General features: G+C 46.4%; 1 protein-coding gene across 2 annotated transcripts in view; it reads left to right on the forward strand.

Moving 5' to 3' along the window:
* gpr158a (G protein-coupled receptor 158a) overlaps positions 1–25,212 on the forward strand; it is a 76,208-nt gene extending 50,996 nt beyond the window's left edge. Inside the window, exons 6-12 of one of the 2 annotated variants that reach the window (XM_053858837.1) lie at positions 7,374–7,483; positions 8,914–9,152; positions 10,206–10,344; positions 15,516–15,621; positions 16,455–16,601; positions 16,698–16,781; positions 17,176–25,212. In XM_053858837.1, the coding sequence (XP_053714812.1) occupies positions 7,374–7,483; positions 8,914–9,152; positions 10,206–10,344; positions 15,516–15,621; positions 16,455–16,601; positions 16,698–16,781; positions 17,176–19,038 (2,688 nt within the window). In that variant the 3' untranslated portion in view covers positions 19,039–25,212. The remainder of the gene's footprint in view (positions 1–7,373; positions 7,484–8,913; positions 9,153–10,205; positions 10,345–15,515; positions 15,622–16,454; positions 16,602–16,697; positions 16,782–17,175) is intronic. The other variant, XM_053858838.1, reaches the window with a different exon arrangement.
* Positions 25,213–25,950: the final 738 nt, after the last annotated feature.

Below are 25,950 nucleotides of genomic sequence, written 5' to 3' on the forward strand. Positions count from 1 at the left end.
TGAAGAAAGAGCTGAGCCAAAAGCCAAAGCTCTCCGTTTACCGACACAACCGGGTTACAGCTCTGTCTTCATGTGGCCTCACAAGGTCAGAGCAAAAGTCCAATGACAATTTGAATTGAAGTTTTGTATTACTGAATATTACTTTGTTTTTAGTTATTCAATTTATATTTTTTGTTACTTAAAATACATCAGTAAATAAAATAAATTGCAGCATTATTGCATCAAGATTAATAGAAAATTGATTTATTCAGAATTCATCCACCGCAGAGGTGGGCAAAGTTCGGCCTGAGGGCCACATGGGGCCCTTTCCCTCTATTTATGTGGCTGTCATGAGCATAACTTCTCACAATATTTGTTTTTCATCATTCACTCATTTCAAATTCTCAATACAATTTGTTTTTGTATTTATTTCCCTTATTTAATTAGATTCATCAAATAGGTGCTGCTCATTTTAACTGAGTTATTGACCCTGAAAAGTAAAGTGGCTTTATATCATATTGTTTTAGCGATACTGTAGCTTCTAAGTATAAGATCGTCCAATATTTATGATTTACACTGAGAATCTTGCGACCCCCGGTTTGACGGCCCTTCACAGTCTGATTTCTTTGTCAAACAGCACTAAAAAAAGTGTTTAATATTCCGGGACAAATGGTCCAGCAACAGCTGGTAGATCATGGAGATCTTCTCTTTAAGGAGAGCGTTTATCAAATGGAGCTAGATTTTTTTGCCCGATGTTGGGGAATTGATATCCGGACAGATTGGACTGATGATATATGACAACTCATTTCCTAAGTACATTAGCTGGATTCATGGCCAAACAGCTCACTTGCAGCTGTCTGAGGTCATATTTTCTTCTGTCGGTTCACATAAGTCTCCTCTTTTTTATCCACTTACTCAATAGGAATTTGCATCATTGAAAAGATGGACAGACACACAAGTAATAGAGTCTAAGAGTCTTGTGAGGACTACTTTTTCTCATTAGAAATGCTTTTCTCTCCTCTTTATGGAGTAAAAAACAATTTAACATAAAGTAAAAGTCAAACTAGTCCATAAAGGGAAGCATTTGAAGTATTTGCTTTAAAAAAAATGCTAACCTTTATCTCGTTTTCTGGTCCTGGGTGTGACCTGTGGACGCCAGCCTGGTATTAGATTCCTGGTTAGCTATTAGACTCCGTCCTGTTTGTAGTGGCAACGGTGTAACTTGGTCAGGCTTTTAGCTAGGTCTTTGGGACGGGATGTCCCGACCAGGGGTGGGCGGCATCGGATCATATAGTGGTGCACGTCCAGGCTGCAAGATTTCGCCCGAAAACAAAATGAAGGTATGAGAATCTGCGAATTTCGATCTCTTTTGGGAGATTTCAGTATGACGGCAGTACAATTGGGGCACTATACCGACACTGATGTTCTGAAATTTTGGGTGATCTGATGAAAAACAAGCGTCCAATTGCTCATGTTTTTCAGTTTCCCTGGGACGCCATGACGCCTGTCGAGATAAAAGCCTAGTCTCCCTGTGCTATCCACCCCCACCCTTCACCCTCAAAGGACCCCCATCTATCTATGTATTTAACAGGTGTGGAAAGAGCCGCATGTGGCCCCGGAGCCAGAGGTTGCGCACACTCCGTCCAGTTGAGTCAGAATCGGTGGTAATAGCAAGTCTTCTTGAATACAGCGGACATGAAGGTGTTCACAAAGCTTGTTTATTTGTCGTTTGGTTGCTGTGAAGCGTCCATCACTGTTGGGTGGCTACATCATCGCCTTGAAGGCCGAAAATGAACAAAGTGGTTCAGCGTGAAAATAGCTTGAATTCCTGTTAATTTCACAGTCTGCCAGCTGGCTGCTGTCGCGGGGGCCCGGCCCCCCGTCTTTGTTCGCTGCCGTCGTGGAAGCCGAATCAGAGGCCAATCAGGCTCCTTTCACCACGCACCCACAGAACGTTTAAGAGCAGAGGTGAGCGGCACCAGCGCCACCACAGCTGGCTGCCGGAGGAACGGCCCGCTGAATGTGAGCGTGTCGCCAGCTGGTGGCTGCTGAACTGAGAGATGATTAGCGCTGAGACAAAACTGCAAATTAAACAGAGCTGATTGAAGGTGTTAGCGTGTGAAGCTGCTCACCCGGGCGAAGCACTCGCCCAGGCCCGGCGAAACGGCTCCGAAATATCTGTCACTTGAACTGCTCAGCTCCACCTCTGACTCAAACATGGCCCTCCCTCAGTCTTCAACAGGCTCATTTCAATTAGAAGTCCCATGAGAAGATCCCTCCCTGGTCACTTGCTTCGGAAGAACACCCCAACTTACTGTTAGGAAGCCCAGCTCGACTCTGACTCTCTGAGCTAGGACTCTCTAGAGGAGATCAGAGACACCTGGAGTAGCTCACTTTACCTGATAATGTTCTTTTGGCTGGTTTTTCTTTTCACCTGCTTCACTTTCCGGCACTGTTTTCTGGCCTGTAATGTAGCTCCGCCTCGTCCGACTGCAACCATGGTGTCTGGGCTGGTGCGCCCCCTGCCCCGATGGCCCCAGACTCATTTCAGGAGAAAACACACTGACTAACCAGAGTAGCACTCAGAGAGCGCAGACCTCTAGACCAGTTCATGGTGGGTATCGGCAAGAACTTTGCGATACGATACGCATCATGATACTTGGGTGACAATGCGGTCCTACGACGAAGTCACATTGCTGAGATGAATCGCGATATTCTTGGTTAACTAATAGGATAACACACAAACTATTTACGAAAACTATTTCAAAACATATTAAGTGAAGTTAAGTGAAGCTTAGTGTTACGTACACACACTTAACTTCAAAACATTATTTGTACTGCGACATAAAACTGATGTTTTCCCTTTAACATCGCACTAAAACCCTCCAACTCGCTGTTTGTGTTCCCCGTCTGCTTTAACTTATGCAGCTGTTGCTATTTGGTCGGCCATGTTTGCTCTCTGTGCTTTCTGACTGCCAGAGTGCAGTAGCTCTTTGGTGACCATGCTAGTTATTTCCCACTCAGCAAACAGATGGATTTATGGCAAAGAAAGAAGGAAAACAAAGTAATATATCTGAGATCAAAGTATCACAACATGTTAGCGTGTTTTTCTCACACCCGTACGGCAAAGATGCTCCTTTACATTGTGATGGTGACGCCATTCCCTTTCCCCTTATTTTATTGTGATGGTTCAGCAGGTGGAAGTAACATTGGAGACCCTGCACCCAGCACGGAGATTCCTTCGAAAGGTTCATGGATTCACATGGTAATCCACAATTCATTCTTCTGTTCGCCACTTGGCCTGCACACACTCGAGTGGTTGCTCTAAACCACTTTTCCTTTCCTCATTAGTCGTGTTCAGAGAAATAAACTAGGTCAGTCTGTAGGAGGCGGGTGTACACGGAGGAATCCGTTTCTGCCGTCTAGACTGAGCTGCTCGACGATAGAAAATGATGTAGTACATGTGGCAGGACTGTAGTGGTGCTCTAATGCTCGAGCAGCAAATAAGAACATGGCATAGCGCATTCGCATATGAAGCTTCTGCGCTCACATTAGCACAATCGCATATGAAGCTTCTGCGCTCACATTAGCACATTAGCATATGAAGCTTCTGCGCTCACATTAGCACATTAGCATATGAAGCTTCTGCGTTCACATTAGCATATTCACATATGAAGCTTCTGCGCTCACATTAGCACATTCGCATATGAAGCTTCTGCGCTCACATTAGCACATTAGCATATGAAGCTTCTGCGCTCACATTAGCACAATCGCATATGAAGCTTCTCCGCTCACATTAGCAGATGAAGCTTCTGCGCTCACATTAGTACATTAGCATATGAAGCTTCTGCGCTCACATTAGCATATGAAGCTTCTGCGCTCACATTAGCATATGAAGCTTCTGCGCTCACATTAGCACAATCGCATATGAAGCTTCTGCGCTCACATTAGCATATGAAGCTTCTGCGCTCACATTAGCACATTAGCATATGAAGCTTCTGCGCTCACATTAGCATATGAAGCTTCTGCGCTCACATTAGCATATGAAGCTTCTGCGCTCACATTAGTACATTCGCATATGAAGCTTCTGCGCTCACATTAGCATATGAAGCTTCTGCGCTCACATTAGTACATTCGCATATGAAGCTTCTGCGCTCACATTAGCACATTCGTATATGAAGCTTCTGCGCTCACATTAGCACATTAGCATATGAAGCTTCTGCGCTCACATTAGGACATTTGCATATGAAGCTTCTGCGCTCACATTAGCATATGAAGCTTCTGCGCTCACATTAGCACATTAGCATATGAAGCATCTGCGCTCACATTAGCACATTAGCATATGAAGCTTCTGCGCTCACATTAGTACATTCGCATATGAAGCTTCTGCGCTCACATTAGCATATGAAGCTTCTGCGCTCACATTAGCACATTCGTATATGAAGCTTCTGTGCTCACATTAGCACATTAGCATATGAAGCTTCTGCGCTCACATTAGCACATTAGCATATGAAGCTTCTGCGCTCACATTAGCATATGAAGCTTCTGCGCTCACATTAGCACATTCGTATATGAAGCTTCTGCGCTCACATTAGCACGTTAGCATATGAAGCTTCTGCACGCGCATTAGCACATTAGCATAATAAATCACTGTGTTAAGAGACACTGGTGTATCTGATACAGCATGGAATCCATTGCTCAGTGAGTTGTCGATGCAAGCAACAGCTATGACCAGATTCTCTTCCATTTCCTGTTGAAGCATTCTCTCTGCGTGAAATATGCAACGTGAATAGCTTGTGTGCCGCGATTTGTCACTGGAGTTCAGAGTTTCTTCATCAGAGTTTGATGGGACAAACGTGGCCTGGGACATGCGGCTTGACACACATCCTGACAGACAGACAGACCAAGGTCGTGGGTGGAGGTAAAACAGGGACTTGGTCTTGATTCTCCGGGTGGCAGCGCCTTTTGTGCGCAGCTCTTTAGTTTCAAAGAGAAAAGAATCCCTTGTAAATGGAAGGCAGTGTCGCGGAGCCAAGCGTAGTCGGGGAGGGAACGTGTCCACTCAGCATTTCCAGAAGCTTTTACATTCACACTGTAACTGAGACCAGACAAACAAGGAGAACTGTGAAGAGTAGTAAGTGTGTGGATGACTGTCTGCTCAGTATCGATGTCCATTAGACCAAAATGCACCTCACACATCCACGGAAAACACCTGATCCCTTTCCCACCGTGCTGAATCCACAGTTCCCGGCACTTAGCATTGATTATTCATGCACGGTGGCAAAAGAGAAGGCCGAGCAGAAACTGATATCACTCTGTTGGCACGGTGACGTCAGGAGCCGCCAGAGGAGGCTCAGGGCCGGACTCTTCCCGGAAGCACTGCTAATGGAAATGACGGCTCCAGACTTGTCGGGGGGAACTTTTAAGGACGGCGGCAGTTGGCTTGAATCCCATAACAATATTTGAGCAGAAAAGCTTGTAAGCTGGTGGTCATAATGTTATGGCAGGCCGACACAGCAGCTCCCTAAATAAGAAACCTTCTGCAGGTGTGCACACGCTCCCTATCAAAAGCTAGCCACCTTTTTTATTAACTCTTTGGAGTCACCAGCGCCTCCTGGGGGCAATAGTGCTGATAATATCCTCCTGTGTTTACAGCAACAGCATCCTGGAGCCCCAGGTGACAAGCGTCCTGCAGATATTTTGTCGTCAATCTAAGCGGTGTGCTGAGCTTTCGTCCCCCGCGTGAGCGTTTAGCGTCTTCCTGTTCCCTGGTCTCTCCCACCGGACCCCAAGTTGCGTCAGCAGGTTGCCCGGCACTGGAACTCTCTCATTCGGCTGCCAGAGGGGAGCCAACATGGAACTGTCCTTGGTAGCATCACAAGCTGAGTCAACGTTTCACGTGCGTTCAGTCGTCACCTCCGCTGCCACCGGTCCTCCTGAGGCTCCTCCGTCCGCCGTGAGCAAAGCTAGCACGCACAGAAAAAAAACAAAAAAGACTGTGGCCGCGGGTTTTCGTCACAGGCGCCTGTGGGAACGTATTAATGGCTGGGCTAATCCGATTAACGTTAACAATCCCACAGGGGAGATCTCTGCGCATCTGCAGCCGACAGATAATGACGAAGCTCCAGTTCATGTTTGCCTGTTGGTTTTGCTGCTTTTCTGTGTTTGGCTGCCGGTCAGTGAGTAGCTCACCAGCCGAGACGCCTCCATGTTGCTCCCAAATTTAGGTCTCACTGTGGTTGTTCCCCTCCATACTGATTATGAAATTACGGGGTCAAACCTGAGCAAAATACATCAACAAGTATGTGTTATTATTAGATCATAATAGTAGAATAAAGTCAACACAAGTCCAAAGTTTTGATAGCGTTTAGCGGAAGTTGGAATTAGCGATGTCACTGCCAAGTCCGGCACGTCCCAGTTAACGCAGTCGGAAGTCGACCAGGTTAGAGACATCCAGTGTTAGCATGATCCGCATTGTAGTTCCCATGTAGAGTATCGACGAGAGAAACATTTATATATAGATGCGTCAAACAATACAAAGCATTCAACTGAGTTAGTGAAAAAAAAAGTTAGCAGTTGAATATACTCAATGTTACAGGACTTCTACTCACTGGTGACACTCCGAGGAGCCATCTTGGATTACGAACTTGGGGTGAGAATTCACCCATGGTTAGGCTTAGGTCGGTGATGTCACCAGACCGGGAAATCCGACGTCAGGTGACATCACTAGGGGGCGTGTTGGGAATTTTCAAGGACAACCACAATGCACCATTACTCACAGTACATGCCGCTGTTCCGTGCAAGCAACCAGCTACGTTGAAACAGACATTACTTCCTGTTTCTTCTCCGAGTTCTTCGGGATAAGTTTGAGTTTAGTTCCAATTGTGGGCTTCTCATTTCAGGGTTTGGGCCTCTACATCAGACAAACTAGAGCCAACGTGGAGCCCTTCAGTTAGCATTAGCATTTGTAAATATTAGCAGGGAGAGAAGCTTGAGATTATATAGCAGCATTATTTATTATACAAGGAATATCTAAGCAATATAAATATATCTAAGCATCTAATGTGATCTGAAGATGGGCAGTAATGTGCATTTTATACACCTTCTCTGGAAAAAACGTGTCTTCACACCCTTACTCCAAATATAAATACTTATTGAACAGAATGCTCGCAGCTTATTCTTCCCAAGCGGAACATTTGGGGAGTCACTCCATGAGTTGACTTCCTGTCTGGGTTAGATCCTTGAAGCTTGAAGGATCGTTAATTCACATCTAGTGCTCCTCACAGCTGTCCAGGACTCAAGTTCACTGAAGCTGAGTCATCAGATGAGTGACTCATGGGTTAATATCCACATCTCCATGTTGAGCTTATGCGTTGCTTGGTGATGTCTTGCAGGTGGGGATTCTGTACTTCCAGCCGAGCGTGTTTCGCTGCATCCTGCTGCGGTGGGTTCGACTGCTGGGCTTCGCCACGGTCTACGGGACACTGACTCTGAAGTTGTACAGGTAACACGCTCACCGTGGCACACGCCCCCTGCTTCAGGCGAATCCAAATGACAGCCACGTGGTGGAAGTCTTGAATTCCAGACGCCTCTCTTCCTGCTCCGGTGTGGAGGCAGCGTGTTTCATCATGGCTGCCGGTGTTTTGGGGCGGTTTCGCCGCCTTGTTAAGGAGACGGAAGTTAAAGTAATTCAGAAAACACCGGCAGTGCCGGCCTCGGAGGGTCCCGGCTGAGTGATGGTCGGCAGAGGAGCGGAGAGACCAATGTGTGCGAGGGGAGGGGAAGGCCTTAATAAAAGGTGGTGGAGTGAGAGTGTTTTGTCAGCCCGATCTGTCGAGGGATTATGAGGAAGACGCAGATGAAGAGAATATGGCTGATGCGCGGAACCCGTAGCCATGGAAGTTAACGTCGTGCATAGATCAATTTTTGATGGGGGGCTCATTAGTGTGGAGAGCAGCGGACACTTCATCAATGTGTGTGAAGGGCAGAGACTAATAATAGCCAGCCAGGCTGCTGTGCGCCTGTGTGTGTGTGTGTGAGGATGGCTGGACTTTTAGCACAGCTGAGATGGAGAGTAGATCACGTAGCTTCTGCTGGTGACTGGAAGTACGAGGCACGAGAGGCAGAAATGAGTCATTCAGGAGAGACTTGGTTTTGAGAGGAAGGATTGAGTCACTGGTCAGGGTGCCACCTGTCTCCCAGGTGACCAGGAGGAGGACCTGACATCAGGTCTCTAGAGCTGGATGGTTCGGAGTGTCGAACACAACTTCTTCTTTCTCTTCCTGCTTCTCCCTTTAGCGGATCATCCTCCTCCATCTCACCGTGTCCTCTGCTTCCTCTTCTCTCAAACCTACAAACCTCATGTCCTCCTTCACCACCTCCATCAATCCCCTCTGTGGCCTTCCTCTCCACCTTCTGCCTGGCAGTTCCAACCTCAACATCTTCATCTACCAATGTACTGGCTCTCTCTCCTCTGCACATGCCCAAACCATCTCCATCTAGCCTCTCTGACTTGGTCTCCTAAACACCTGAGCACATGTCCCTCTGATCCTATCATCACCCTGCTCACTCCCAGAGAGAAGCTCAGCATCTTCATCTCTGCTACCTCCAGCTCTGCCTCCTGCCTTTTCCTCAGTGCCTCTGTTTCCAAACCATACAACATTGCTGGCCACACCAGCCTTTTGGACACTTTCCCTTTCATCACACATCACACCTGACACTTTTCTCTTCTTCTTAGTTGAGTGTCAAACTCAACTAAATGTTTTTAAATCTCTTGTGGGCCTGGCAAAGTTAATGTGCGGGCCGGATTTGGCCCCCGAGCCTTGTGTTTGACACCAGTGCTTTCAGTCATGGAACCGCCGCTCGTCTTCCCCCATACTGTCGAAGCGGTGACAGAACTGGAGCTGAAATCTTGAATCCTTCTTTGTGAACCAGGGTTCTGAAGGTGTTCCTGTCCCGCACCGCGCAGAGGATCCCTTACATGACCAGCTGGCGCGTGCTGCGTCTGCTGGGCATCATCCTGCTGATCGTCTGCTGGTTCCTGGTGGCCTGGACATCTGCCGTCTGCCAGAGTCCGGACAGGAAGTTGGCGCTCATCGACGTTGGCTACACGCCGGACGGGCTGCAGTTCAGCATGTGCCTGCTGGATCGCTGGGACTACATGATGGCCGTCGGTGAGTCCCTCAGCCGCTGGTGGTCCTGATGCTCAGCACATTTGTAGCTTCCATTCGAGAGTTCACTTGTGATCAAGGAGGAGTCCTGGCGAGGCTGCAGCGCTAATCTTCTCCACGGCGGCTCAGCTCTTGGATGTGGTCCTGCGCTGGGAAAGGGCAAACAAATACGAAGGAGAGGCTGCTGGAGGAGATCTGCATACGCCGTTTGCTTAGTCAGGCGACTTGAGAGAAAACTGTGATCTTTGTCGGGGGAAACAGATGGACCCGGGCAGAACCCGCCGTGCCGCGACCAGCGCTGCACTTTCATCAGGCTTATGAGGAGGTTGCTGATAAGCCTGCAGAGGTCAGCTCTGACGCCACCTGCACGCAGCGCCGGAATGACAGGCCCTCACATGTGCAGCTGTTTGATGCGGAGTCCAAAACGCCTCTGCTCTCGCCCTCCTCTCAAACAGTGACTGTTCGCTTTTGACCTGCTGCATCTTGTTTTTTCTTTGTTTTTTACAAGTGGAATAATGTATTCAGGACTCAATTTACATTTGCTGTAAAGGATAATGAATTGAGGGTCTGATGTGGAAAAACAAACAAATACTTCTCACTCAAACGTTGTAGTGAGTGGTCATGAATAATTGGGTGTTATGATTTGAACATAGAAACAATTAACTGTAAAAATGAGTATGATTGGTTTTTATGTTATTTTTTTTCATTCACTTGTAATTAACTTTATATTCTCATTAAAAATAAACGTTAAACTTTATTAAATCACTGCAAAAAAATGGGTTAAAGTTATGTTCATTTTGGTAAAAAAAAAAAAAACTTTTATGAATATCTGGGCGATTTTCCACCCCTGAGACTGATTGTGTATTTCACATATTGGGGACTCCCCGTGTCCTCACATCACTCCCCGGTCGGGCCAGTGAGTGGGTAATAGCGCTCCTGAAAACTGTGACGTCCTGCACCTGACAGCCTCAGGATGCCACCAGAATAATGAGTTCAATGGAGGAAGCGTTGGTATTTGTGGAGCTGCCATGACGGTCCTTTTCCTTGTGTCCCCAGCGGAGTTCCTCTTCCTGCTGTGGGCGGTCTACCTGTGCTACGCCGTCCGGACGGTGCCCTCAGCCTTCCACGAGCCTCGATACATGGCCATCGCCGTCCACAACGAGCTGGTCCTCTCTGCCATATTCTATCTCATCAGGTAACTTTCTTTTCACATCCCGTCTTCTTTAGTCTGGACTTCACTTGCAGGAGCTTTTGATGGACTGATAAACCTGATGTGGCAGGTGGCAGCAGGGCCAACAACTCTCACCCCAGCAGTCACCACCTCTGACAGAGGAGACGTGATTATTAAACTTATCAAGATGTTGAGTAAAAGCTTTTCATCCCTCATATCTTCTGACAATGTCAGAAGGAAGTTGTGATTGCAATGTCGCCTTCTCACGATACTCTTTACTGCGATGATAGTTTTTCGTACACAGAAGTCGCAATTGTCACGCACAAAACTGATCTCAAGCTCGATAACTCTTGGACTCTTTACCGTCACTGCAAATGTCAACCCATTCTCACTCCCGAGTCGTCAAATAGTGACAATCTTCAGGTGGCTTTTGCATCTGATGTTGACAACAAAGTCAGCCTTCTGCGTTGCGTGTTGATGCGTAGGTCTTTCAGTGGAGCTCTGAACTCTTTCGTAGTTTTACGTGACGCGCTACCCAAATGAATCCGGATTCGGACAGAGCCTTCTGTGCCTTCATTTCCTCCGTATTTCTGCACGTTTCCAGTGGCAATATATTTCACGTCCTCACCAACCACCTCCTCCTACAACGCTGCCTCTGTTTCCTCTTTTGTGACAGAGCTACATGATCAATGCTTCCTCCACAGTCGCCATGCTGGTTTTGGAGTTTGTAGTTGACGTAAACTTTTGACTCTGGGCTGCTCCCCCTGGTGGTTATATTGATCAACAGCAATACCAACGTAAAGAATGATGACGGGAACATTGTTTGAAATGGACTTGACTGGTTTTCAGACGTAATGCATGGATGTGAGCATAAATGCATCAGTTTGTAGGTCACTTCCATCGTCGCCATCTGGGCTGTGATTGGTTTATACACGGCGGCTTATTGCCAGGGTTTAACATCAGTGTTTTTTGATGCAACAAATGTTGCCTGAAACATGATGAAGCATGCGGCCCTGTCGCCCTGACCTTGTCACATCCCCCACTCTCATCTTGTGGCACGACAGTTTGAGGAACGTCCTACTAACACTTCTACTAGACGTTACAAGTAAAACAGTCACTTTCGTTGCTTAAATTGCATCTGGCGTAAATGCACCTTTGATATAAATAAATTAAAACAGCTTTGGTTTAATTTAAAAGAAAAGTTCTTCTGAGATGCCTGAATGAGAATCGCTCAAGTTACTGACCAGGTTTAGCCAGAGTAAAACCAGCGCTGTCTCTTTTCTGTGTCCCGCTTGTCACATGAGCTCACAGATACTGTTCCCATCATTCCCCACTTCAGCCAAATGGGACCCTGGCGTCGCAGGTATTGACACCTGTGATGACTAGATGAGGTTTCATGAAACAGTGTCCTGATTTTCAGAGGCCACCGGGTGGCGCTGTCTGCTGTAAAATGTATGGACTTGAGCAACTAATACAGTGAAACCTCACACCATTTCTAAACCAAAAGAGCCATCTAGTGGCCTCTGAAAATGAGGACACTGTTTCACCAACCCTGCAACACTGTTTCATGACTCATCTACCCATCACTAATGAACAGCAACACATTGGTGAATAAACAGAGAAAAAGGTTTAATAACTTGTTGAAATCCAGTCTGACTGACGTGTGGGCGAAAGGCTCTGAGAGCCGCAAATGTTTTCCCGCTAGTTTCGTAACCATCAGCGCCTTAAGCATTTTAATAAAGCTGAAATCATGACCTCAGTGTTGGCACGTTCTCCACACTCCAGCACCAGCTTCCGTTTCGACATGGCAGCCTTTGATTCTCTCGGCGGTTGTCGCTTCGACATCCATGTCCTCCACTTCATTTCCTCATTTACATCCCGTATAGGGGCTCGTCGTTCTGCTCACGCGGGATTTGTCTTTCATTGTGGAGGAATCACCCGCTCCCTCCAGTGTGCACGTCAAAAAGCCGCAGCGCACCGCTTATAAATGAGATGTTTCGGCTGACACCGCCGCTGCTTCTCCTTGCGGGAGTCCCTCTAATTGAGAGCTCCACTCCATCACATAATTTACTAATGAACCGTGTCAGAGTGAGTTATGATTTTTTTCTTCCCGGACAGCATAAATAGCTTGAATTATCGGCAGTCAGATTTTAGTTATGATTTAATAGCCATGGCCAATAAATCAGATTTCAGGCTGGAATGAGATCGGAAAGCGTCGGTTTGTGTTTGGGGTTTGAGCAGCTGCCTGCGATTGCACAGCCAATTCATTTAACGCTCCCCTCCAGCTTGTTGTTGCTCTTTTTCCCCGTCGAAAATGGCTGTGTGACACCTGTAATAAATTGGAAGACTTGCCATGGGTGGCGAGTGGATGCTGACTGGCTGTCACCAGGGATTCCAGCAAACACTGCCGCTTGTTAGTGGCATCCGGTATCCATTTGTGTTACTCACAGAAGCTCCGATTTGATCCCACGGTGGCTAGTTAAAGCTCAAAAGCCTGTTTGCTTCCAGTGTCATCAGGTAGAGCTGCGACTCCGAGGATGCCAGATCAACATTTTGTATCAGCAAATGTGTATTAATTGAGATTCTCACAACTGAAGCCCAACGAGAGAAAAAGCCTTTCTCACACGCAGGTGAACACCTCTGGTCCCCGTGTACATGTCATGAGAACATGCACACACAACCTCTCCTGCATGCGTAAGGAGCCCTGTGTCCGGAATCTTGCGTGCTGCTGCAGCTCAGCTCCTCTGCCACCAATAAAACTGGGATAGAATCGGTCTGACCTGCAGTTGGCACCAGAGGAGCAGCCAGATTATACGCACCACTGTCATCTTTCCTTTGATTTATCGGTGGCACTTATTAAAAACTATATTTCCTTGCATTAGCCTCGACTTAATAGCCTCTCCAAGGGCGCACCGATAGTGTTCCCAGGTCTCCTCTGCCTTCTTCATATTTAATTCAAATCGTGTGGCTCACCTCATTAACCAGATTAGGATTATTATGATGCTAACACCACTCGCATTATGGCGGATGGTTTATTTCGCTCGTCTTTCCTGGTCGGTCACCTATTCCAGTCTATTTCAAACCAACTATTCTTGTTGGTCTATTTCAAAAGTCTTGCCCACTGTACGACCGATTCCTCTGACCAGTCCATCTCAAAGGTCGTCCCCAGACCGTGACTCACTCTGGTTGGTCTATTTCAGTAGTCTATCAGGACTGTGACCCATTCTTGTTGGTCTGTTTCAAAAGTCTTCCCCACTCTACGACCGATTTCTCTGACCAGTCCATCTCAAACATCTTCCCCAGACCGTGACTCACTCTGGTTGGTCTATTTCAGTAGTCTATCTGGACTGTGACCCATTCTTGTTGGTCTGTTTCAAAAGTCTTCCCCACTCTACAACCGATTCCTCTGACCAGTCCATCTCAAACGTCTTCCGCAGACTGTGACTCACTCTGGTTGGTCTATTTCAGTAGTCTATCTGGACTGTGACCCATTCTTGTTGGTCTGTTTCAAAAGTCTTCCCCACTCTACGACCGATTCCTCTGACCAGTCCATCTCAAACGTCTTCCCCAGACCGTGACTCACTCTGGTTGGTCTATTTCAGTAGTCTATCTGGACTGTGACCCATTCTTGTTGGTCTGTTTCAAAAGTCTTCCCCACTCTACGACCGATTCCTCTGACCAGTCCATCTCAAACGTCTTCCCCAGACCGTGACTCACTCTGGTTGGTCTATTTCAGTAGCCTATCTGGACTGTGACCCATTCTTGTTGGTCTGTTTCAAAAGTCTTCCCCACTCTACAACCGATTCCTCTGACCAGTCCATCTGAAACGTCTTCCGCAGACCGTGACTCACTCTGGTTGGTCTATTTCAGTAGTCTATCTGGACTGTGACCCATTCTTGTTGGTCTGTTTCAAAAGTCTTCCCCACTGTACGACTGATTCCTCTGACCAGTCCATCTCAAACGTCTTCCGCAGACCGTGACTCACTCTGGTTGGTCCATTTCAGTACTCTATCTGGACTGTGACCCATTCTTGTTGGTCTGTTTCAAAAGTCTTGCCCACTCTACGACCGATTCCTCTGACCAGTCCATCTCAAACGTCTTCCGCAGACCGTGACTCACTCTGGTTGGTCCATTTCAGTAGTCTATCTGGACTGTGACCCATTCTTGTTGGTGTGTTTCAAAGGTCTTCCCCACTCTACGATCGATTCTTCTGACCAGTCCATCTTCCCCAGACTGTGACCCACTCTGGTTGGTCTCTATTTGTGCTGGCTTGTTGAAGTAGTTTTCTATCTGTTCACCTGTATGATTTCATCTGCAATGACGTCCAGGATTTACAATGTTGTTCCGTCCGATAATGATCTCATTTCCCACAACCGCCGTCAGTCAAGTGTGAAGGCGAGTGGAGTACCTGACTCCTGTGATCAGACCAAGGTCAGTGCGCCGTGATTCCGACACAGCAGCCGGGGAAACCATTGTGTCCTTGTTGGCGAAAGACTCGGCCAAGTGGAACCTCATTTGAGCAGTGGGACTGATCCCTGAGAGATAAATCTGTGGAAACACATTATGCCTGCGTCTCGTATGTTTCTGCCAAGTGACAGACAATATATATGAATATCACAGCGTAATTTATGCTCGGCTCACTTCATCTGCCGCGTGTCGAAATGTCAAGGATGAATCTATTCATCACAATCGTGTGTAAACAGAAAGTATGACAAATCATTCATGAGCAGATTCCAGTGAGCCGGTGCGGTACCATGAGACGGAGCGGTCGAGACGCTCCTTTGAAAACACAATCGTCATCTGCCTCCTTTTTCCCTCCACACTGTTCGTTCTTTGGTTTCTCAGGAGATTAGTGTCACGAGCCACCACCCTAGTCACAAACACCAACGCCAGGAGAGAGAAATGGCTTTGATAGAACATGTTTTTCATCCGAGTGGCCTCACACCTCGATCGTGACCAGCCTCTGATTCACTCACGTTAAATATCATGCTTGACAGATTTCCAATTCCATGTGGTATATTGGTCTATTGACTCAGATGACTGGATATACACAGATATATCTCATTGATGGGGGCCACATTGTTGCCGCTAATTTGCTGTATGTACCAAATCATCTGGATCCAATACGGCCGCTGTTCTCTCTCTCAGACAAAACGCCAGTGTTTTCTTCAGTGCCACTGTTTCTGTCCTGACAGGTTCACTCTCGCTCCGGAGCTCCATCCTGACTGGATGCTGCTGCTTTTCTTCACGCACACCCACCTGACTGTCACTGTCACTCTGGGTCTGCTTCTCATTCCGAAGGTAAGTTTCATCCCACCTCTTCGAGTCGCAACCATGAAGACTTGAACGTCTTCACATGTGGGATTAGCAGCAGCAGTGTCGGGCTTCTACCTTGAATGCGCAAAAAGAAAATGCAACTTTATGCCCGTGTCCATTTGTTTTTATTTCGCGATCATTAAGAGAAGAGTGCGCCATGAGATGATGTCATCAGAGAGCGTCTCTCTGCCACAACACAAACACACTCGACTGGCGTTTCTTTGCTGTTTCCCATCCAGGAAAGCTTGAGGCGACACCCACACGCACTTTGACTGCCCCAACACTGGCAGTGGTGACTTTCATGGAGACAGTTGAGGGAAACAGGCCTGTGACCTCAACTTTTAGCAACCTTTAAGCAATGTTGAATAAACACCTTCACAATTTATAAAGTCATGTTTTATTTATCATAGAAGCCATGAAGTCAATGGCAAATCCTCCATTATGAAATACAGTGTCCCCTTGTTCATCGTGGGGGTTACGTTCTGGGACAACCAGCGACAGTTGAAAATCCCAGAAGTACGTGTTATATATTGATGTTGGGAAAGTGGACTTCAGAGTCCTATACTGACACTGACGGCAGCCTTCAGCGTTGCATGTTGACGTGTCAGTATTTTTGGCTTGTGGCAGCCCTGTGAAAACCTGCAGTGCACTGAACATTGTACTGTGGGAATATTTCCAGTAATTTCACTGACAGACGGGCTTATAAACATAGAAAATTCCTTAACCTTCTTGTTGGAGGTGGTAAGATTGTTGGCACCAGTAAGTCATTTAAATACTTTTTTTTCCTAAGTGTTAGCCTTTATTTATGATTGTTCCAGTTCCTGTTTGCCGGGACACACATGAGGGACGACATAGCCTCCGAGGCTTACGAAGATGAGCTGGACATGGGTCGCTCTGGGTCGTATCTCAACAGCAGCATAACGTCGGCATGGAGCGAGCACAGTCTGGATCCTGAAGACATCCGGGTAAGAAATGTTTCTAGTTGGTCGCCACCTGTTGCGATGTTTATCCTGGTTTCTGATCACCCACATGTACTGAGCCATGGCAGTTCTTTATTGCAGACACCAGACGAAATGGGCCATCTCAGTTCTATTAATGGCTGTGGCGTAAGGTCTTGCAACAGTCTATGGGAAAAACGTACCAATGTGAGCAGAGATTTCTGTTTGTCTGTTAGAGCTGAAGAAGTCTCTCTACCAAATGATTTCGGCACTATGTCCACTTTGAGCCTTTGAGAGGAGGAACTGTGATGTCATTCTGCTGCTTGAGAGGCGCACAACAGTTGGTCTTCTAGACAGAAATGAGGCTGTTTCAGAGCTAACATTGAGAACATCCTGTTTGAGAGTGTCCCGTCTTTGCATCGAGTTCAGATTGCATGTGGTACTTTATAGTGCTTTGGTCGACAACTGTTGTACTGCATGGTTTTTGTGCAGTAGACTGTCTGCTTTCTTCGTAAATGTCAGTGTTCCATTGATGATTCCATTGGAACCAAAACAGGAGAGAGATAACTGGTCATTTGCGTCTGTGCTTTTCTTATTTCAGGAGGAGTTGAAGAAACTCTACTCCCAATTAGAGATTTACAAGAGGAAGAAGATGTTGGCGAACAATCCGCACCTCCAGAAGAAGCGAAGCTCCAAGAAGGGTTTGGGCCGGTCCCTCATGAGACGCATCACTGAGATTCCAGAGTCCGTGCACCGGCAATGTAGCCGCGAGGACAAGGACGTAGGCGAACATGGCAGCAATCGCAACAGCATCTGTATGTTGAAGAAGAATCCGTTTGATCAAACTCACCAAGCAAAGCCAGCAAAGGAGGAAACGATAAAGAATAAGGTTTTCTCCCTCAAGAAGTCGCACAGCAGCTACGATCACGTTCGAGACCAAAGCGAAGACTCCAACAGCTCAGCAACAGACAAGATGGAGGTCACTTCCGCTGAGGGGTCGCTCTTGGAGACCCTAATGGGCAAGAAGTTGGTCAAGAAAACGTCCAGTGAAAACGTCAATGCCCCAAGTGAGTCCACGGAATCTGTCCCGTTGGTGTGCAAGTCAGCTAGTGCCCACAACCTGACTGCGGATAAGAAACCACTTCACCCCCGGGCCTCCATGCTCCAGAAGTCACTGAGTGTTATTGCCAGTGCCAAAGAGAAGACTCTGGGGTTGACAGGAAAGAATGCAGAGGAGAGCAATAAGAAGAGTCAGCCAAAGAGCAGAGACCCAAAGCCAAACTTGGAGGCTGAGACAGAATCCCACCCCAAGACAGGGCTTAGTCAGCCAGGTGAGTCCAAGCAAAATCCTCCAAAAGGCAGAATCATGAAGCAGCCCGGAACTGTGAGCCAACCTCCGGTTAGCAGTGATCCGGTCAAGGGGAAAGATTTCTATGATCTTTCTGAAGTTTGCCCCTGGGAAGTCGAAGATATCCCGACACCATCTGAAAACAAGGTTCAAAAGCATGTCTCCATCGCGCCCAAGGAATCCACAACCATCCATGGGGGCACTAACACCAAGGAAAAGAGGTCTCAGCAGCCGAAACAGAAGGCTCAATCCCCATCCAGTGGAAGACATTCCAAGGAAACTCAGAAAACTGCTGCAGCTCGAACAGATGTATGTCCATGGGAGGATACTAGTGAGAGCAACAGCAGTCAACCGGAAATGCCCAAACAACAACCACCAACTCAGTCCGTACAACCGGTGAAGATCCAACAACCTCCGTCCAAGGCAGAACCCTCCAAAGTTTCCAGGGAAGATGTTTGTCCTTGGGACTTTGAGGAACCACAAAAGAAAAACGAACTTAGTTGTTCACCAAAAATGACAAAGCAGACAAAGGGTACCTCACCAGTTGAAGGACAAAGCAGAGGGGCCCTTTCAGACCCATCCAAAATAGGAGCATCACTGCAGCCACCTTCATCAAAGGCTGATGTTTGTCCCTGGGACTATGAAAGCACTGCCGCATCTCCAACTTCAGGTAGGACGCCCTCTCCTTCCAGTGTCTCTAAAACAAAGGAATCCCCTTCGAAAAAAAAGGGCGCCTCCTCGCCAAGAACATTAGAAAGAGAAAAAGACCACGAGGATGAGAAAAGTAGAACAAAAGTTAAGGATAAAAGTAAATCTTCAGAGAAACGCGGCCAACAAAAACTGGCGGAGGTGTGTCCCTGGGATGTAGAGGGTTGCGACGATGTCCCCGTAATTGAGAAACGGAAGACTGCCAGTGTTGGGGCAGTGAAAGCAAAGCCGATGGAAGTCTGTCCGTGGGATTTTGAGGAGGTATCGGACAAGAAAGGAACTGACAAAAGTGCTTCCGCCGCGGAGCAGAGCAGTCCAAATCCCAAAGCTGCCTCGGCAAGCGCTGCAAGAAAGGCGGATGTTTGTCCTTGGGACTTTGGCGACGACACATCGGGCAAAAAGGCGTGACACCCGACCTTGATGGACCACTGCAATGATAGCTAAAGATATACAATTATTTTCATTTAAATTGTTAAAGATTACATTTGACTACTAGTAAGGTGACTTGTACGAAAATCTGATCCACAAGTTGCCTTTCTTTACGAGATTTTCCTTTTACGTATTTGAGGGAAAAAAAAATCATAGCAAGCATTCCAGATTATTACGAAGGTAAATCTTAAACTTAAACAAGAGTATGCAACTTCTTATTCTGCTTTCTCATGTCATGACGGTTGAATGGTTTTTGTTATTTTCTGCATTGAACTACGGCGAAGGTGATACGACAAGATATTGTATCAGAGGTTGACCTACCAACAGCAGTGAAAGCCAAAGAATAAAGGGAACAACTGAGGAGAGGGATGATCATATAGCTAGAAAACTAGTGTGTGTTTCAACCTTGCAGAGAGGCGAGAGCTAGGAGAATCAGTCTAAAGCACTTTACCCAAATTCATTCACAGAGGAGAGGCTGTTCTCCTCAACCTCATGATATCGAAACTTGATATCACACCGACCAAACGTCATGTTTTCTTCTTTCCGGTCTCTCTACTTGTAGTCCTTGGTAGATTGAAATGCTTCCAAGTCTGCAGAGATGTACTGTATGTGCCTAACTTACTTAGCATAGTCTTGTATCCGTCGGACGGCGTGGCCTCTTCTCCGACGCTTTGTGAAGGTGAACTATATTCAGCATGCACAGCCAGGTAATGAGAGTCGCTGGTCCGTACTAGAAGACCAGCTCAAGCAGTCAGTGTGTTCAGAAATGTATAACGTTGCTCGACTTTATTTTTAAAGAAGCAGAGGCCTCTCCTGGCCTGTTCTCACAAAAATTCAGGGTGAAAAACGAAATCACTGGAGCAGCATTGACGTGAATGTGTTTCGAGATGGTTCATATTCACACTTAAAAAACGGGGTGATAAAGATACTCAAAGGATGCATTTTCCGCGCTTGCTTTTCGCCATCGGTCCAGCATGGTTCTTTGTGTTAGTTCGGTGTGTGTAGTGTGTCTCCGCTCTTCCCATGCAACAACCTGAGAAGCCGCACGTCTCATTGTTTGCGTTCCTAAAAACCATGACATAACATAGAGAGAGATTAGTGAATGGTCCCAGTGAAACTCTGGAGAAATGATTCAATACTGTTTTGACATTGTGCTCATGAACAGAGATCAGATCGTAGACTAGCAACCTTTCCGTGCCAATGCAGGTCCCTGTTGTAATCTACACAGCACGGAAATGAATATTGGAGCCACTAAACGACTTGAGAGAAACAACATCTTTCATGAGATAGATTTAAAGCTTCTCTGAAGTCAGAATGAACGAACACAAGCTCCTTTAGTTCTTGTCTGGGACAGCGTGTCAGTCTATTCTCCTCATCCATCCACCTCATTGGCTGTCTTCTTTTTTCCTGCTGTCTCCATCGCCAACATTCAAATCCGAACCATATGGCCTTCCTCACTTGGTCTGTCGCCACTCTGCCTGTACTCTCTTCTTGAGCTCAAATACTTGAACTGTTTTCACTACCTCCACCCCCACCGTTGACACCCGCCATCCTGCCTCCCTCTCATTCACTAATTCTGTCGACTGACTGCCACTCGCCTTCTCCCTTGCTTATACTGTACTTCCACCTCTCCTGCTTCTCCTCTCTCTCTCTCTCTCAACAGTCAGTAGAACATCAACAATACAAACACTTGGTTGCAGTATTTCAGGTTAGTGTCATCTGTAATTACTGGTTTATTTACAGTTAATACATGGTAATTACGATGTTGTTTAGAGTGAACTTTCAGTGACTATTCCTGGGTAAATAATTACTGCCAACGAGCTGCCAATACACATTTAAATTAATAGTTTATTTTGGGTGATAAATGTTGCGTGACAGAGACCAATGAACACAACACAGTGTGTCATTGCATTACGGTCTCAGTAATTCAAAACGAAAGACACAGGTTGCTGCTTTTTTAAGAAATAAATTTGACAAATCAGATGTGACTGAAGCCTTTGGGCGCCAGATATTTATTGATTTATTCAACCTTGGCGGTATACCGTGAAGGAGAACTTAGTATGACCCAATGACGGTGAAAAATTCATTCATTTAATATGTATATTATGAGATAGCCATAGTAAAATGCACAACTTTTACAGCTGTTCATCTGATATACTAGTGACATTCTTCTTCATCTCAAGTTACAACAATGACCCTCTGTGTGATCCATGAGAGTGTGACTATTACTCTTCTGAATCTAATACAATCTAATTTGCTCTGTTGCTCTCTGTTTTGCTCCTACTGCGTAACCAAAACCGCCCCTGTCTCTGTGAAGTCCTTTTCCAAGGTCTTATACTCCAAAACTGTCATCAAAACACGCGCCATCTGCCGGTGTAAAGTCGTAACTACATCTGGCTCCATATTTGCAGATTGGCTTATTTAAATGCTGCAATGTTGCCTGTCGAAATGTCGTGACTTTGGCGCCCAAAGGTACAAATGGCTCCTTGAACGTTTCTATGATGGTTGAATGCCAACTTTGTTGCGGGGAGTTTACTGACAGATGTTTCGGAGTTTGAGGAAGGGTGGGGGTGGAGGGGCAGACGGACGGACGAAAGAGCGCCTTTTTCATTGGCCCTCCTTAACAGTCTACCTTAAAAGGCAGAGTTCTGCTGGACAGCCGTTGAGGGACCGCTGGCATTGCGAGTTACGCTCCACTTCCTGGCTCCTATTTTGCTAAAGCGATGGGGGAACTGACACTCGTGTTGCATGGGAGAATCTACTGCTAGCATCTACCGTTGTCATCATCATATTATCTAGCTTGATCCAGTTGTTTGAAAAATGTGTAGGTCAGATGGCTCGGGTCACCTGCAAGACGTTTTCAGCATTTTTCATCATGTTTTGAGCCACAAAACTGCAAAAATAATTTGCGAGGCAGCCTCACCGTAGCCCCTTTATCAAATATACGGAGAGCAGCAAAGCATTAGCATTAGCTGTGTGTCACGCACATCCGCCCTACAAACCCGTCCCTGTCATTTATTCCCATCATTTCAAGGTCATTGAGTGGATCCAGGTGAGCACAATGTCAAAAACGAAAGCGCGTCCTCTGGAAGACGCTTCACCCTGCCCTCATTGTTTTCCTGCGTATCTGTATTGAATGTGAACAAGTAGCGTGATGCATGCTTGTTTGAGGCTCAAGCCCTCTTTATTAATTATGCTGATGATTTTAGAATTAGGCTTAGCGCGTGGTGATCAGTCGACGACATGACTAAACCTTTTGAGGGTTTTTATTTGTTTAGTGTTTTGTATCAAAATGTCTAAATATTCATCACACGCCTGGATCCCGGGACTTAAGAGAAAAAACGACCAAAAAAAACAACTTGAAGTGAGTTGACGTCATGTGAGGGAGTCTGTTAAAGCATTTATGGTACTTTGATAACCGCCGCGGCGTGGAACACACGCTTCCACTCATTGTTGTAATTACGCCCGATTGCTGTTGAAAACGAAATTGCTACCCTGCCGGAGTCATTAAAATAAGGATTTAATGAAGCGCGGTCACTTAATCTGGATGTAAACGCGATTGGATGAGGACTATTTGTAGTTATTCTGCTCTGATTATTGTTCAGAATGCCAAAGCTGGACGATAAATATGATTTCTGCCTGGAGAGAAATTGCCCCCGCCGTTGACCTGTGGGGTTCAGCGGATATATTTCAAGTGCAGAGTGTTTGCCTTACAGCGTGGATTTGTCATAACCTCGACTTTATGAGCTCCCGCAGGGGTTTTATCTGAGAGGAGCCGCCAGCGTGCGTGGATTGATTGTAATGTTTTGATGGATCTCCATGATATTTATGAACCAGATGTTGGACGCCATCCATCATATTGCACTGGGAAGAGGGCGGAAGCTCCCAACGCATCGGAAATTCCGACCCCATGTTGAAGACAACACAGCTTAAAGGGGGAAAAAGGGGAGCCTTAGCTGTGTATTAGGACTCTAAATCACTGCCACAGTCAATTGCCACACTGCCCAGAGTGACAGATCACACTCAGCGTTTGATTTAGCTTTGGCTCATGTTTCCGAGCGAACGTCTTTATTTCACATCATGTCCGCGAATGTGCCACGTGAGCCCTTCACCTTCTCTTGGAGATGACGGTCAAGATGCTGATTTAGCAGAATGGTTATTGCACAAAATTACTTTCTGTCGATTTCTGTTCTCACCTAGAAGCCCCTTTCACACATCATCAATCCTCCTCGCTGGCTCCGCAGGAAAGAGTCTGTCCCCGGTCTGCGTCGCCTCTTGAGGGTATCCCAGAGGCGAGGGGGGGGAGGACGTGGGACAGGGAACGGCGAAATACCACATTCAAAAAGTGGACCTTTAGGCAGCCAGACAGCACAGTAAAATAACTTCACTTCATGTAGTCCGAAGTGCGAGCTAGAGGATAGACAACCTGGGTCTAACCTGGGTTTGATTCAATAGGTTACACAAATAACCGTCTGACAACTTGCTCATCGTTTTGACCAGGTTTAACTCTCAAGTGAGGTTAGATGAAGGTAGTATCACAAAGGCGGTTTATGGTCAACACTTGGGCGACTGGAGGACATTTGTGTGCAAGAAATGGTGAAAGTGAAGGTGCTCACGTGTCGATGGTCCTACTCACTCACACACTCATCACTAGCTCTTTAGTGTCTCGAAGCAGGACATTCGTTTTAATATTCTTATCATAGTCTTACGTTGTTGGTTCCCAAAATCCCAAATCCGCGACACATTCGGTGCAACTATTAACCGCTGAATTGTGAGTTTGAACCTGGAAATAGCTGACTGTAGCATTCATCTGTCCGTTCTGATGTCTGTCTGGAACCGTGAGTCTTCTGTCTGTTTCTCTGGATGTTTCGACGTAACTGTATCCTCGATGGATCCGTGAATGTCTCGCCGAGCAGTTGTCCTCGTTGCATCTTGCCCGAACGTCCTGTCGCTCCATGTCCACCCGTCAGATGTCAGTGCACCCCGTTGCCTCGCAGCTTTTACTTTGAACCCACTCTGATGACCAAACTCCGACGGCGGATACGACTCCTATTACTGCTACTACTACTATTCAATGCTGTTACGTCGTAAATCTTTGTGGCTTCTGCATGAATTCAAGAAATTAGTAGGACCAATGTTTCACTGCCCTTGATAGAACAAAAAAAAAAAGATTAAATGGACTGTTACGAGTCGTATAGTGAGTGATTCTGTCTCTAACCCACTGTATTACGTGCTTGTTATGCTCTACGACAAGCTTATAGCATCAATATATGGGAATATTTGGTAGATTTATATTGTGTTATATTGTGATAGCATGTACATAAAAGATACCTCCTCTGCAATAAATATTTATACAAAAACAAAGTGTGTGCGGCTTCTGGTCATCGTCCTCACCTCGGCTCTGTTTGCTGGTCCCTCATCCGGACAAGGATGAACGCCGGGTCTTTAAAAGCCTCGGGCGTCACATTCACTTTGGGACGTGCTCGTCTTGGCGACCGTCCTGAAATGCTTTTACGGCTTCTCGTGGCCGGAAATCGATCGGAGCTCCGCCGTGAGTCAAAGATAAACGATGGTATCAAATGTTGGCGGCAGACCGGCCTGAAGAAGAAGGACGCTCTTCTCTTCTCATTTTGTAGTGATCATTGTGGAAGATGGTGAAATTCATGTAGATCTTTTGAGATGATTGGTGGATGAGATCACGGCCATGTGTGACAGTGAATGGTCTCCAGGGCAGGGTTGGACTTGGAGACGGGGGGAAAAATGGAACGACTTTCATGATTTAGCGAGATACGAGTCGCAGGAAGTGAAGATGAATCAGAGGAGGGGAGCACGAGGGAAAGAGGGGTAGAGACAAGAGGCGGAGCTATCAAACAGAACCAGACTGAGACTAGTCCCTGTGTCCAGGTGAGACATGCAAGGACCGGGGCGAGAGAACAGAAGGTTAAAATAGCTGTGTTTAGTTTGTTTATTAGGTTAGTGTGATCACAATGGGAGTTGTGTTGTAATGAAGTCCGTGTTGAGACCGAGACGCAGCTGAACACAGAACAAACTACATGATATGAAGCTAGGTTCGATGGGAGCCAAGTAATAAACTGTGATCATGAATGAACCACGCACACACACACAGGGTAAAATACACAGGAACAACAATTTACCGTAGCAAATGGTAAACAACACAATATAGTCAAAATATCACTAAAACAGAAAATAAACTGAGTGTGTAAAAGTAAAGAAAATACATGATAAATCCCTTTTTTTTTCATACGTCAGGGCAAGTTCACTCCGAGTTCCAACAGTTTGGCGACGACCACCAGGTGGAATATGTGATGATAAGGACTTGATCCTGTGGATTCACTGGGTGACTCGCCATTACGGTTCAAATCTTCTCCCTCAGGTTGTTGGTAGTCTGAACAAAAAGTCCTGACCAAGTGGATAAAGGACTTCAAACGTACTCTCTCCTGACACTCACTCTCCACAGGTGCAGACTATCTCTGGTATTTGATTAATTTTCCGAAACACTTCAGGACTTGTATTTTCTATCACTTAAAGTGGGTGACCAAAGTATTTCTTGATTTATGTTGAACAAATGACTACAGTTTCTTTTGCAATAAGAAATAATGCGTGTGTCTTTGACTAGAAACGGAGCAGTACCACCAGAAACCATGGGGGGGCAGTGTTGCTGTTACCACCCAATACGTAGCTCTAATGAGACATGAAGAAGACATAACAATGGCAGAAACTCTCCGTCCTCCAGTGGCGATACATTTAACGTCCTCACCGACCACCACCTCCTACAACGCTGCCTCTGTTTCCTCTTTTGTGCAAGAGCTACATGATCAATGCTTCTTCCACAGTCGCGTAAATGGAGCCTAAATGGACCTTCGTGTTTCT

This window comes from Synchiropus splendidus, chromosome 3 (genome assembly GCF_027744825.2).
Source record: "Synchiropus splendidus isolate RoL2022-P1 chromosome 3, RoL_Sspl_1.0, whole genome shotgun sequence".
Lineage (NCBI taxonomy): Eukaryota > Metazoa > Chordata > Actinopteri > Syngnathiformes > Callionymidae > Synchiropus > Synchiropus splendidus.